This window comes from Oncorhynchus mykiss, chromosome 6 (assembly GCF_057628025.1).
Source record: "Oncorhynchus mykiss isolate SJ-2025 chromosome 6, ASM5762802v1, whole genome shotgun sequence".
Classification (NCBI taxonomy): domain Eukaryota; kingdom Metazoa; phylum Chordata; class Actinopteri; order Salmoniformes; family Salmonidae; genus Oncorhynchus; species Oncorhynchus mykiss.
This window is the reverse complement of record NC_143027.1, coordinates 79,788,082-79,801,904: the sequence shown is the minus strand read 5'-3', so window position 1 is coordinate 79,801,904 and position 13,823 is coordinate 79,788,082. Positions and strand designations below refer to the sequence as shown.

The window sequence follows — 13,823 nt, the reverse complement described above, 5'->3', positions numbered from 1 at the left end:
TACAAAAAGAAATTGAACTGTATTTTAAGACGGTTAAATGCTCTACTAACAAAAAAGCTGTTAGAATTGTAAGTATATGCATGTCCCTTAAGGTCCTTGTGTAATTGTAATGTGATATTGTACCCCCTAGCTCGATTGTATATTGTTTGTAATCTATGTATGCTTGTGTTCCCTCATGTGCTTTATGTATTGATTTGTTATTAATAAAACTTTTTAAATTTGTATTTAAAAATAAAAAGAGACTATGCGAATCTCTCATAACCACATTAATACCACTGCAGGCTGACATTCATCGAGATTTGGTGACATTAATGGAGAATGCTCAAATGACTTTCTGTAATTAAAGTCACTAGATGTTTTTTTTTTCACAAGCTATATCGCCATCAACAATGTAATGTTGCACAGAAGTTGTTTGTATATCGTTGTACACAAGATAACGCCAGTGAGACATGTTTTGAATGATAGCTTTATGTAGCTGGGCGACTGTGATAAAACCGGGGTTTTAAAGAGGCAGAAACTTACGCGCATCTGCTTCCAAGATGTTTCATCACTTCAAAGTTATTTATCAACAACTCTCGAGCAAATATTTTAACAAACTACAATGTAAAATAATATCTGAATTATAATCCCTTACCAGCTAACCCCCACAAATTGTTCGAGGGAATGCTTATTGTTGGCCATCTCATGTTCGACACACATGGCTGCTGTAAACATAGAAATGCAGCATGATAGCTTCTAGCTAACGTTAGCTGTCAAACTATTTGTCTAGTGAAATAAGAGTGAAACAAACGTGGTTGAAGATCGTTTAATACTCATATTGGTAAGTGGCTATAGCTAACTAGCTACTGTGTCTGTATATGTGTGGCCTTTATGGTGTTGTTAGCCAGAGAAGTCAGCCAGCTAGCCGTTGCTAACTAGCAACTGTGACCAGACAGCTTAAGTAGAAATCAGGCTGGGATAGGGTTGCTAAACTGTTTTGGTGATGGTAAAGGTGATTTCACAACTTATAACGGAGCAAATGTTCCATCATGGCTCCCAATTTTGGGAGCTCTGCAGCCCGACCTTAGCAACTATGGGTCAGGCTGCGCTTCGTTGAGGAAGGAGAGGTGCCTAGTACTAGAGTATGTGGCTGAAAACCTATAGTTCGATCACTGCTGCAGACGACTATTCCTACATAACCCTCCCAAATCGGCGCAACGAAAATGCACATGAGCAGAAATGGAGTGATTGGGAAGCGAAGTCCCCATTTAACGTGGACGAGAAGGCTATACCTTTGAAGTAGAGGAAGAGTTTCTGACCATGACAGAGTTGTATCTGCAACGCTATTGCACTCTACTTCAGCCTGCCACGAAACCAGTAGACAACAATGGGATATGGGTATGGCCTAAGGGGGTACAAGGTCCGGACCAAAAGAGGAACTGATGGTGAAGCTGTCGTGATCCCTAACAACATCCTGCTGGGGCCACACAGCAGCAGAATATTCTACCCAGGACAGACCACCCGCTGCTATATCTGTGATGCCATGGACCACCAGGTGAAGGATTGCAAGACTGTTACGTGCTGGAGATGCAGTGAGTTCGGCCACAAGTCCAGAGACTGCACGAGTGAAAGCAAGTGCACACCCTGCAATGGTGATGGGCTCACCTACTTCAACTGTCCACAAGCCTACAGCAACAGAGCAAAGAACGGTGGAAGGGTAGCAGAAACTGAAATGCAACAACCAATGCAGCCAGTAGACAAGCCACAGATCCCACAGCACGTCCCCAAACAAGATGAACAGCAGAGAGGTGGGGAAGAGGAGGACAAGGGAACCGAGAGGTCAAGAGGAGAAACATCACAAACCCAAGAGCAACAGCCACAATGAGGAGAACAATGACAGCTTCGAGTCTTCAGGGAAGAGCCATCACAAGACACTTCCCTCCCTGATGACACAGGTCCTGCAGCAGACTGGTCCACCCAAATAGAGGCTCATGATGACGATCCACCAAACCTTGCCAGTACTCCGGCCACCTCCCTAGTGGCTACCCTCCTCTGCCCCCAGACACTTCCAGCTCCAATGAAGGTACCCATCCATCAAAAAGTGGTAAGAAATAGCCTGTCTCTTCCCCTCAGGAAAAGGGGACCACAAAAAAGACTTTGAAAAGAGATATAAAAAACAGCCCTCAATGAGTATCATTAACTAAAAAGGCCATTAACAACTGTATACAAGCAAAATTACAAGCATAACTTTTTTTATCAGTAGTGGTCTGTCATCTAATATTTCTAAATGTATGAACAGTTCAGGTGATTATCTCTGTCCAACAAATTTATCTTTGAAATGTCTGCCTTCTATTATGCAATGTGTATTTCAAAAAATATTGTCACATTATTAATTATTGAAAGATTATATTAAAACTTAAACAAACTACAACAAAAACAATTATATATGATAAAAATAACCTATCTGTATCTCATAAACAAGAAAAGTAAATGTGAGTCTGTGTGTCTGTCATTTAGTGTCTGTATTTCAGTGAGAGAGTTCTTGATGAATAAACCCCATATCCCTGCCTCTCAATCTCTTCCTCCCACAGACAAGCCTGTGTCTTCTCTCCAGCTGTGACTGCGATGGAGGAGGTGTCTCTGAGAGTGCTGCCAATGGACCCAGCAGACCGGGGAACCCAGAGGGTCAGACTGGGCCCAGGGCTGATGTCCTCCCTGGGGTTGGGGCTGGGCTCTCCTGTTCTGGTGGCTCTGTCTGGAGGGTCCTGTCTCTGTACTGCCTGGCCCAGGCCTGACCTGGCTGACGGATTCATACAGATAGACATGAAATGTTGTTCTTCAAATCTTATCTTAAACAAAGCTACACCCACACACCTCAGCCTACCCCTAACCCCCAGCCCTAACCCTAGCCCCAGCTCTAGCCCACTTCCCCCCAGCCCATGCCTAAGTCCTAGTCTCACCCCAGTCTCCTGCCCCAAGCTGAAAGGCATCCGAATAACAGTGGTGGTTCAGAGTGTGGAGTTCCGGAAAACCACCCCTCCCAGTTTCATCCATGAACTAGTGAAGGACATGCTGAAAGGGACATATGTCCACCAGAAGCACGTGATAGATGTGAGTGACTATGACACGGACATTAAACTGATCGTCATTGAGAGCCTGAACCCAGAGTCCACCGTGACTGGTTTGGTTACATCTAAGACAGGGGTGGAAATAACGGGGACGAGGACCCTCCGGTATTACAGAGGACAGCTCCAGGAGCAGCCCCAGGTCCTGCTGGGAGGACTGGAAGAGGTGAGGACCCAGGAAGAGGCTGCTTCTCAATAATCTACAGTGACGTCTTCTCCTGTCCACCTCAATAATCTACAGTGACGTCTTCTCCTGTCCTCCTTCTCAATAGTCATTTTCAATTGTCACATGTGACTCAGTAGGTGAAAGCAATATGGACTCTAGGATGCCTCTTGAATCTTTTTTCTCTTCTCCTGAAGTCTTCAGTTAGCCAGTGGAGTTGGAGGAGAGGAGACAAGTGGAGGAAGTCACTGTAGACTATTAAGGTGGAGAGAAAGATTCTTCAGTGTCTATAATCATGTCTTCATTGTCTGCGATTCCAGGTGTCAGCGTCTCTGAGAGAGATGTTGCACCTGCCTCTGCAGTACCCTGCTACCCTGGGCTCCCTGGGTCTCTCCTGCCCCAGAGGAGTGCTCCTTGCTGGGCCGCCGGGGGTCGGAAAGACCCTGCTGGTCCGCTGCCTGGTGGGGGAGGTGGGGGCCAGCCTGATCACAGTCAGAGGACCAGAGGTAAGAGGACATATATATACACACATATAAACATGAACGCACACACAGTCACATAGATATGCATGCACATACACACACAGTATTACACAACACACACTTGAATACTTGCTTACTTGAAGCTAGATTTACCCAGCCTTCTTACATATGTTGTTTAGCTTGTTTGCTCGATGTTACACAATACACACATACTGGCTGAATGTAATTGGACTTTACCTTGCCTCCTCCACACCCCAGGTAGTGGGGTCTCGGCCAGGGGAAAGTGAGGAGAGGTTGCGGGCGGTGTTTGGTCGGGCGCGGGCAGCGGCAGAGGAAGGGCCTTGTGTGTTGTTCCTGGATGAGCTGGACTCTCTCTGTCCCAGACGGACTGGATCCTCCGCACCCGAGAACCGGCTGGTCGCGCAACTGCTCACGCTCATGGACGGCATGGACCAATCAGATCGCTTCCTCATCGTAGGAGCCACTAATCAGCCGGACAGCTTGGACCCGGCGCTACGGAGGCCCGGGAGGTTCGACAGAGAGGTGACTTAATGTTGTTATTCAAACTTAATTCAAAGCAGAAAGTTCCACAGAAGGCACAGTAATGAGTGTGTTGGTCTGTTCAGTAACATTCTATCCTGTGCCTGTTGCCTCCAGGCAGTCATTGGTGCAGCAGTAGTTATCCATCCTGTCTGTAATGTTTCCTCTCTCTCTGTTGTCCAGGTGGTTATCGGTGCCCCACAGCACAGCAGTAGTTATCCATCCTGTCTGTTATGTTTCCTCTCTCTCTGTTGTCCAGGTGGTTATCGGTGCCCCCACAGCACAGCAGTAGTTATCCATCCTGTCTGTAATGTTTCCTCTCTCTCTCTCTGTTGTCCAGGTGGTTATCGGTGCCCCGACAGCACAGCAGTAGTTATCCATCCTGTCTGTTATGTTTCCTCTCTCTCTGTTGTCCAGGTGGTTATCGGTGCCCCCACAGCACAGCAGTAGTTATCCATCCTGTCTGTAATGTTTCCTCTCTCTCTCTCTGTTGTCCAGGTGGTTATCGGTGCCCCCACAGCACAGCAGTAGTTATCCATCCTGTCTGTTATGTTTCCTCTCTCTCTCTCTGTTGTCCGGGTGGTTATCGGTGCCCCCACAGCACAGCAGTAGTTATCCATCCTGTCTGTAATGTTTCCTCTCTCTCTGTTGTCCAGGTGGTTATCGGTGCCCCCACAGCACAGCAGTAGTTATCCATCCTGTCTGTAATGTTTCCTCTCTCTCTGTTGTCCAGGTGGTTATCGGTGCCCCACAGCACAGCAGTAGTTATCCATCCTGTCTGTTATGTTTCCTCTCTCTCTCTCTCTGTTGTCCAGGTGGTTATCGGTGCCCCCACAGCACAGCAGTAGTTATCCATCCTGTCTGTAATGTTTCCTCTCTCTCTCTCTGTTGTCCAGGTGGTTATCGGTGCCCCCACAGCACAGCAGTAGTTATCCATCCTGTCTGTTATGTTTCCTCTCTCTCTCTCTCTGTTGTCCAGGTGGTTATCGGTGCCCCCACAGCACAGCAGTAGTTATCCATCCTGTCTGTAATGTTTCCTCTCTCTCTCTCTGTTGTCCAGGTGGTTATCGGTGCCCCACAGCACAGCAGTAGTTATCCATCCTGTCTGTAATGTTTCCTCTCTCTCTGTTGTCCAGGTGGTTATCGGTGCCCCCACAGCACAGCAGTAGTTATCCATCCTGTCTGTTATGTTTCCTCTCTCTCTCTCTGTTGTCCAGGTGGTTATCAGTGCCCCCACAGCACAGCAGTAGTTATCCATCCTGTCTGTAATGTTTCCTCTCTCTCTCTCTCTGTTGTCCAGGTGGTTATCAGTGCCCCCACAGCACAGCAGTAGTTATCCATCCTGTCTGTTATGTTTCCTCTCTCTCTCTCTCTGTAGTCCAGGTGGTTATCGGTGCCCCACAGCACAGCAGTAGTTATCCATCCTGTCTGTAATGTTTCCTCTCTCTCTCTCTGTTGTCCAGGTGGTTATCGGTGCCCCCACAGCACAGCAGTAGTTATCCATCCTGTCTGTAATGTTTCCTCTCTCTCCCTCTCTGTTGTCCAGTTGGTTATCGGTGCCCCCACAGCACAGCAGTAGTTATCCATCCTGTCTGTTATGTTTCCTCTCTCTGTTGTCCAGGTGGTTATCGGTGCCCCCACAGCACAGCAGTAGTTGTCCATCCTGTCTGTTATGTTTCCTCTCTCCCTCTCTGTTGTCCAGGTGGTTATCGGTGCCCCCACAGCACAGCAGTAGTTATCCATCCTGTCTGTTATGTTTCCTCTCTCTCTCTCTGTTGTCCAGGTGGTTATCAGTGCCCCCACAGCACAGCAGTAGTTATCCATCCTGTCTGTAATGTTTCCTCTCTCTCTCTCTGTTGTCCAGGTGGTTATCAGTGCCCCCACAGCACAGCAGTAGTTATCCATCCTGTCTGTTATGTTTCCTCTCTCTCTGTTGTCCAGGTGGTTATCGGTGCCCCCACAGCACAGCAGTAGTTATCCATCCTGTCTGTTATGTTTCCTCTCTCTGTTGTCCAGGTGGTTATCGGTGCCCCCACAGCACAGCAGTAGTTATCCATCCTGTCTGTAATGTTTCCTCTCTCTCTCTCTCTCTGTTGTCCAGGTGGTTATCGGTGCCCCCACAGCACAGCAGTAGTTATCCATCCTGTCTGTAATGTTTCCTCTCTCTCTCTCTGTTGTCCAGGTGGTTATCGGTGCCCCCACAGCACAGCAGTAGTTATCCATCCTGTCTGTTATGTTTCCTCTCTCTCTCTCTGTTGTCCAGGTGGTTATCGGTGCCCCCACAGCACAGCAGTAGTTATCCATCCTGTCTGTTATGTTTCCTCTCTCTCTCTGTTGTCCAGGTGGTTATCGGTGCCCCCACAGCACAGCAGTAGTTATCCATCCTGTCTGTTATGTTTCCTCTCTCTCTCTCTGTAGTCCAGGTGGTTATCGGTGCCCCCACAGCACAGCAGTAGTTATCCATCCTGTCTGTTATGTTTCCTCTCTCTCTGTTGTCCAGGTGGTTATCGGTGCCCCCACAGCACAGCAGTAGTTATCCATCCTGTCTGTAATGTTTCCTCTCTCTCTCTCTGTAGTCCAGGTGGTTATCGGTGCCCCCACAGCACAGCAGTAGTTATCCATCCTGTCTGTTATGTTTCCTCTCTCTCTGTTGTCCAGGTGGTTATCGGTGCCCCCACAGCACAGCAGTAGTTATCCATCCTGTCTGTAATGTTTCCTCTCTCTCCCTCTCTGTTGTCCAGGTGGTTATCGGTGCCCCCACAGCACAGCAGTAGTTATCCATCCTGTCTGTAATGTTTCCTCTCTCTCTCTGTTGTCCAGGTGGTTATCGGTGCCCCCACAGCACAGCAGTAGTTATCCATCCTGTCTGTAATGTTTCCTCTCTCTCTCTGTTGTCCAGGTGGTTATCGGTGCCCCCACAGCACAGCAGTAGTTATCCATCCTGTCTGTAATGTTTCCTCTCTCTCTCTGTTGTCCAGGTGGTTATCGGTGCCCCCACAGCACAGCAGTAGTTATCCATCCTGTCTGTTATGTTTCCTCTCTCTGTTGTCCAGGTGGTTATCGGTGCCCCCACAGCACAGCAGTAGTTATCCATCCTGTCTGTAATGTTTCCTCTCTCTCTCTCTCTGTAGTCCAGGTGGTTATCGGTGCCCCCACAGCACAGCAGTAGTTATCCATCCTGTCTGTTATGTTTCCTCTCTCTCTCTCTCTGTAGTCCAGGTGGTTATCGGTGCCCCCACAGCACAGCAGTAGTTATCCATCCTGTCTGTTATGTTTCCTCTCTCTCTCTCTCTGTAGTCCAGGTGGTTATCGGTGCCCCCACAGCACAGCAGTAGTTATCCATCCTGTCTGTAATGTTTCCTCTCTCTCTCTGTTGTCCAGGTGGTTATCGGTGCCCCCACAGCACAGCAGTAGTTATCCATCCTGTCTGTTATGTTTCCTCTCTCTCTCTGTAGTCCAGGTGGTTATCGGTGCCCCACAGCACAGCAGTAGTTATCCATCCTGTCTGTTATGTTTCCTCTCTCTCTCTGTAGTCCAGGTGGTTATCGGTGCCCCACAGCACAGCAGTAGTTATCCATCCTGTCTGTTATGTTTCCTCTCTCTCTCTGTTGTCCAGGTGGTTATCGGTGCCCCCACAGCACAGCAGTAGTTATCCATCCTGTCTGTTATGTTTCCTCTCTCTCTCTGTTGTCCAGGTGGTTATCAGTGCCCCCACAGCACAGCAGTAGTTATCCATCCTGTCTGTTATGTTTCCTCTCTCTGTTGTCCAGGTGGTTATCGGTGCCCCACAGCACAGCAGTAGTTATCCATCCTGTCTGTTATGTTTCCTCTCTCTGTTGTCCAGGTGGTTATCGGTGCCCCCACAGCACAGCAGTAGTTATCCATCCTGTCTGTTATGTTTCCTCTCTCTGTTGTCCAGGTGGTTATCGGTGCCCCCACAGCACAGCAGTAGTTATCCATCCTGTCTGTAATGTTTCCTCTCTCTCTGTTGTCCAGGTGGTTATCGGTGCCCCCACAGCACAGCAGTAGTTATCCATCCTGTCTGTAATGTTTCCTCTCTCTCCCTCTCTGTTGTCCAGGTGGTTATCGGTGCCCCCACAGCACAGCAGTAGTTATCCATCCTGTCTGTAATGTTTCCTCTCTCTCTCTGTTGTCCAGGTGGTTATCGGTGCCCCCACAGCACAGCAGTAGTTATCCATCCTGTCTGTAATGTTTCCTCTCTCTCTCTGTTGTCCAGGTGGTTATCGGTGCCCCCACAGCACAGCAGTAGTTATCCATCCTGTCTGTAATGTTTCCTCTCTCTCTCTGTTGTCCAGGTGGTTATCGGTGCCCCCACAGCACAGCAGTAGTTATCCATCCTGTCTGTTATGTTTCCTCTCTCTGTTGTCCAGGTGGTTATCGGTGCCCCCACAGCACAGCAGTAGTTATCCATCCTGTCTGTAATGTTTCCTCTCTCTCTCTCTCTGTAGTCCAGGTGGTTATCGGTGCCCCCACAGCACAGCAGTAGTTATCCATCCTGTCTGTTATGTTTCCTCTCTCTCTCTCTCTGTAGTCCAGGTGGTTATCGGTGCCCCCACAGCACAGCAGTAGTTATCCATCCTGTCTGTTATGTTTCCTCTCTCTCTCTGTAGTCCAGGTGGTTATCGGTGCCCCACAGCACAGCAGTAGTTATCCATCCTGTCTGTTATGTTTCCTCTCTCTCTCTGTAGTCCAGGTGGTTATCGGTGCCCCACAGCACAGCAGTAGTTATCCATCCTGTCTGTTATGTTTCCTCTCTCTCTCTGTTGTCCAGGTGGTTATCGGTGCCCCCACAGCACAGCAGTAGTTATCCATCCTGTCTGTTATGTTTCCTCTCTCTCTCTGTTGTCCAGGTGGTTATCAGTGCCCCCACAGCACAGCAGTAGTTATCCATCCTGTCTGTTATGTTTCCTCTCTCTGTTGTCCAGGTGGTTATCGGTGCCCCACAGCACAGCAGTAGTTATCCATCCTGTCTGTTATGTTTCCTCTCTCTGTTGTCCAGGTGGTTATCGGTGCCCCCACAGCACAGCAGTAGTTATCCATCCTGTCTGTTATGTTTCCTCTCTCTGTTGTCCAGGTGGTTATCGGTGCCCCCACAGCACAGCAGTAGTTATCCATCCTGTCTGTAATGTTTCCTCTCTCTCTGTTGTCCAGGTGGTTATCGGTGCCCCCACAGCACAGCAGTAGTTATCCATCCTGTCTGTAATGTTTCCTCTCTCTCTCTCTGTTGTCCAGGTGGTTATCGGTGCCCCCACAGCACAGCAGCGGTTGTCCATCCTGTCAGTGCTGTGCCAGGCCATGCCAGTGTGTGTCAGTGTGGACTGGGCAGAGCTGGCCCAGAGGACTACAGGATATGTGGGTGCTGACCTCAGTGCTCTCTGCCGTGAGGCTGCCATGCTGGCTATACGACACAACACACCGGTAAGCACAGACACACACACTGTAAAGTCAGCTCATATTGGTCCTTTGAGCCGGATCATCCACACACACACACACACACCTGTTCTAACTTCTATCTAGGTTATTGTCATTGAGATAGTCTTAACATTATTGACTCCTGCTGTGTGTTGTGTATGTTGTCAGGGTTCAGGGGAGCAGGCTATCACCATGGAACACTTCCTGTCTGCCCTGAAGACTGTCCGTCCATCCTGTCTGAGAGGCAGTCTGGGACGGACAGACCTCCCAGCCGTCTCCTGGGAACAGATAGGAGGCCTGGAGGAAGTCAAAGTCAAACTACAACAGGTACTGGTGGAACTATACTGGGAAAACAGCAGCATTCATTCATTCATTCAACCAACACTGAAGAGCAGCAGGCTGCTGCTCCAGTTTCAACTGTTCTGCCTTATTATTATTCGACCATGCTGGTCATTTATGAACATTTGAACATCTTGGCCATGTTCTGTTATAATCTCCACCCGGCACAGCCAGAAGAGGACTGGCCACCCCACATAGCCTGGTTCCTCTCTAGGTTTCTTCCTAGGTTTTGGCCTTTCTAGGGAGTTTTTGCTGTTTGGGGTTTTAGGCTGGGTTTCTGTACAGCACTTTGAGATATCAGCTGATGTACGAAGTGCTATATAAATACATTTGATTTGATTTGATTAACAGATACACAGCTCTGCTCCAAAGTAGTGCACTAGAGAGTAAAGTGAATAGGGTGTCATTTGAGACTTCCTGACTTCCTGTCCTCTGTTTCTGGTCCCTCCTTGTAGAGTATAGAGTGGCCAATGCGTTACCCGGAGGCGTTTGTGCGTCTGGGTCTGTCCCGTCCCCGGGGGGTGTTGCTGTACGGTCCCCCAGGCTGTGCTAAGACCACCCTGGTCAGGGCTGCAGCTACCTCCTCCCATTGCTCCTTCCTGTCAGTCAGCGGGGCTGACCTCTACTCTCCATTTGTAGGAGATTCGGAGAAGGCCCTGGCTCAGGTAGGGGTTTGGAGAGCCCCTCGTCTTAACTGAATGTTCCTATTGTTCTTGTACTAGCATGCAGTGTTAGACATTTTCTGAAGCAGTTCAACTTTGTTATTTGGAGGAATGTTGCTGTCATGCTTTAATCAATAGAATCACTTTGGTAGATGTTATTGAGTGTATGTCAATAACCTTGTGGTGTGTTCCTGTATGTAGCTCTTTCGTCAGGCGCGGGCCTGCGCTCCCTCCATCCTGTTCCTGGATGAGGTGGACTCTCTGATTGGCTCCCGGTCAGAAGGCCATGTCCCTCAGAGTGCCCAGACCCGCCTCCTGTCTGTGCTGCTGAATGAGCTGGACGGGGTAGGCTTTAGGACCCTGGAGAGGCGAGGAGCAGGGAAGACCCTACAGGCTGAGGGAGTGGAGCACCACCAGCAACAGGAACATGTCAGACATGACATCCTACTACTAGAGCACCAATCAACACATACACCATATAATCACACAAAAAACATACACACCAACAGCACACTTTATATGTAGATTCTGCTCAGAATCACTGAATTACAAATCACTTAAAGAGTAGCGATTCTGAGCTTCACATTGCTCAAACTGATCGCCTCAAACGTCCTGACAATCGCTACTGTCGTTGTTAACATGATGTCCTGTCTGCCCTCCCTGTCAGTTGGAGTACCAGGAGGTGTGTAACAAGGAAGTGATGATCGTAGCGGCCACTAACAGACCAGACTCTCTGGACAGTGCCCTCCTAAGGCCTGGAAGACTGGACCAGATCATCTATGTACCCCCACCTGACCTACAGGTATCTATTACCACCTTCACCTGACCTACAGGTAACTATTACCACCTTCACCTGACCTACAGGTATCTATTACCACCTTCACCTGACCTACAGGTATCTATTACCACCTTCACCTGACCCACAGGTAACTATTACCACCTTCACCTGACCTACAGGTATCTATTACAACCTTCACCTGACCTACAGGTATCTATTACCACCTTCACCTGACCTACAGGTATCTATTACCACCTTCACCTGACCTACAAGGTATCTATTACCACCTTCACCTGACCTACAGGTTTCTATTACCACCTTCACCTGACCTACAGGTATCTATTATCACCTTCACCTGACCTACAGGTAACTATTACCACCTTCACCTGACCTACAGGTTTCTATTACCACCTTCACCTGACCTACAGGTATCTATTACCACCTTCACCTGACCTACAGGTTTCTATTACCACCTTCACCTGACCTACAGGTTTCTATTACCACCTTCACCTGACCTACAGGTTTCTATTACCACCTTCACCTGACCTACAGGTTTCTATTACCACCTTCACCTGACCTACAGGTTTCTATTACCACCTTCACCTGACCTACAGGTTTATATTACCACCTTCACCTGACCTACAGGTAACTATTACCACCTTCACCTGACCTACAGGTATCTATTATCACCTTCACCTGACCTACAGGTATCTATTACCACCTTCATCTGACCTACAGGTTTCTATTACCACCTGACCTACAGGTAACTATTACCACCTTCACCTGACCTACAGGTAACTATTACCACCTTCACCTGACCTACAGGTTTCTATTACCCCCTTCACCTGACCTACAGGTTTCTATTACCACCTTCACCTGACCTACAGGTAACTATTACCACCTTCACCTGACCTACAGGTAACTATTACCACCTTCACCTGACCTACAGGTTTCTATTACCACCTTCACCTGACCTACAGGTATCTATTACCACCTTCACCTGACCTACAGGTTTATATTACCACCTTCACCTGACCTACAGGTAACTATTACCACCTTCACCTGACCTACAGGTTTCTATTACCACCTTCACCTGACCTACAGGTATCTATTACCACCTTCACCTGACCTACAGGTTTATATTACCACCTTCACCTGACCTACAGGTAACTATTACCACCTTCACCTGACCTACAGGTATCTATTATCACCTTCACCTGACCTACAGGTATCTATTACCACCTTCATCTGACCTACAGGTTTCTATTACCACCTGACCTACAGGTAACTATTACCACCTTCACCTGACCTACAGGTAACTATTACCACCTTCACCTGACCTACAGGTTTCTATTACCCCCTTCACCTGACCTACAGGTTTCTATTACCACCTTCACCTGACCTACAGGTAACTATTACCACCTTCACCTGACCTACAGGTAACTATTACCACCTTCACCTGACCTACAGGTTTCTATTACCACCTTCACCTGACCTACAGGTATCTATTACCACCTTCACCTGACCTACAGGTATCTATTACCACCTTCACCTGACCTACAGGTATCTATTACCACCTTCACCTGACCTACAGGTATCTATTACCACCTTCACCTGACCTACAGGTATCTATTACCACCTTCACCTGACCTACAGGTATCTATTACCACCTTCACCTGACCTACAGGTTTCTATTACCACCTTCACTTGACCTACAGGTATCTATTACCACCTTCACCTGACCTACAGGTTTCTATTACCACCTTCACCTGACCTACAGGTATCTATTACCACCTTCACCTGACCTACAGGTAACTATTACCACCTGACCCACAGGTAACTATTACCACCTGACCTACAGGTAACTATTACCACCTGACCTACAGGTAACTATTACCACCTTCACCTGACCTACAGGTAACTATTACCACCTTCACCTGACCTACAGGTAACTACTACCACCTTCACCTGACCTACAGGTAACTACTACCACCTTCACCTGACCTACAGGTATCTATTACCACCTTCACCTGACCTACAGGTATCTATTACCACCTTCACCTGACCTACAGGTATCTATTATCACCTTCACCTGACCTACAGGTAACTATTACCACCTTCACCTGACCTACAGGTAACTATTACCACCTTCACCTGACCTACAGGTATCTATTATCACCTTCACCTGACCTACAGGTATCTATTACCACCTTCACCTGACCTACAGGTAACTATTACCACCTGACCTACAGGTAACTATTACCACCTTCACCTGACCTACAGGTATCTATTACCACCTTCACCTGAACTGATCATCCCTCT

General features: G+C 48.1%; 1 protein-coding gene across 4 annotated transcripts in view; it reads left to right on the top strand.

The window, feature by feature from the left end:
• The first annotated feature begins 414 nt into the window (after nt 1-414).
• The window catches only part of LOC118936437 (ATPase family gene 2 protein homolog B), a 26,340-nt gene continuing 12,931 nt past the window's right edge, over nt 415-13,823 (top strand). The window contains exons 1-9 of one of the 4 annotated variants that reach the window (XM_090238969.1): nt 415-820; nt 2,571-3,270; nt 3,588-3,773; nt 4,008-4,292; nt 9,543-9,728; nt 9,891-10,049; nt 10,517-10,726; nt 10,925-11,152; nt 11,391-11,525. In XM_090238969.1, the coding sequence (XP_090095095.1) occupies nt 2,605-3,270; nt 3,588-3,773; nt 4,008-4,292; nt 9,543-9,728; nt 9,891-10,049; nt 10,517-10,726; nt 10,925-11,152; nt 11,391-11,525 (2,055 nt within the window). In that variant the 5' untranslated portion in view covers nt 415-820; nt 2,571-2,604. The other 3 variants (XM_090238970.1, XM_090238971.1, XM_090238972.1) reach the window with 3 other exon arrangements.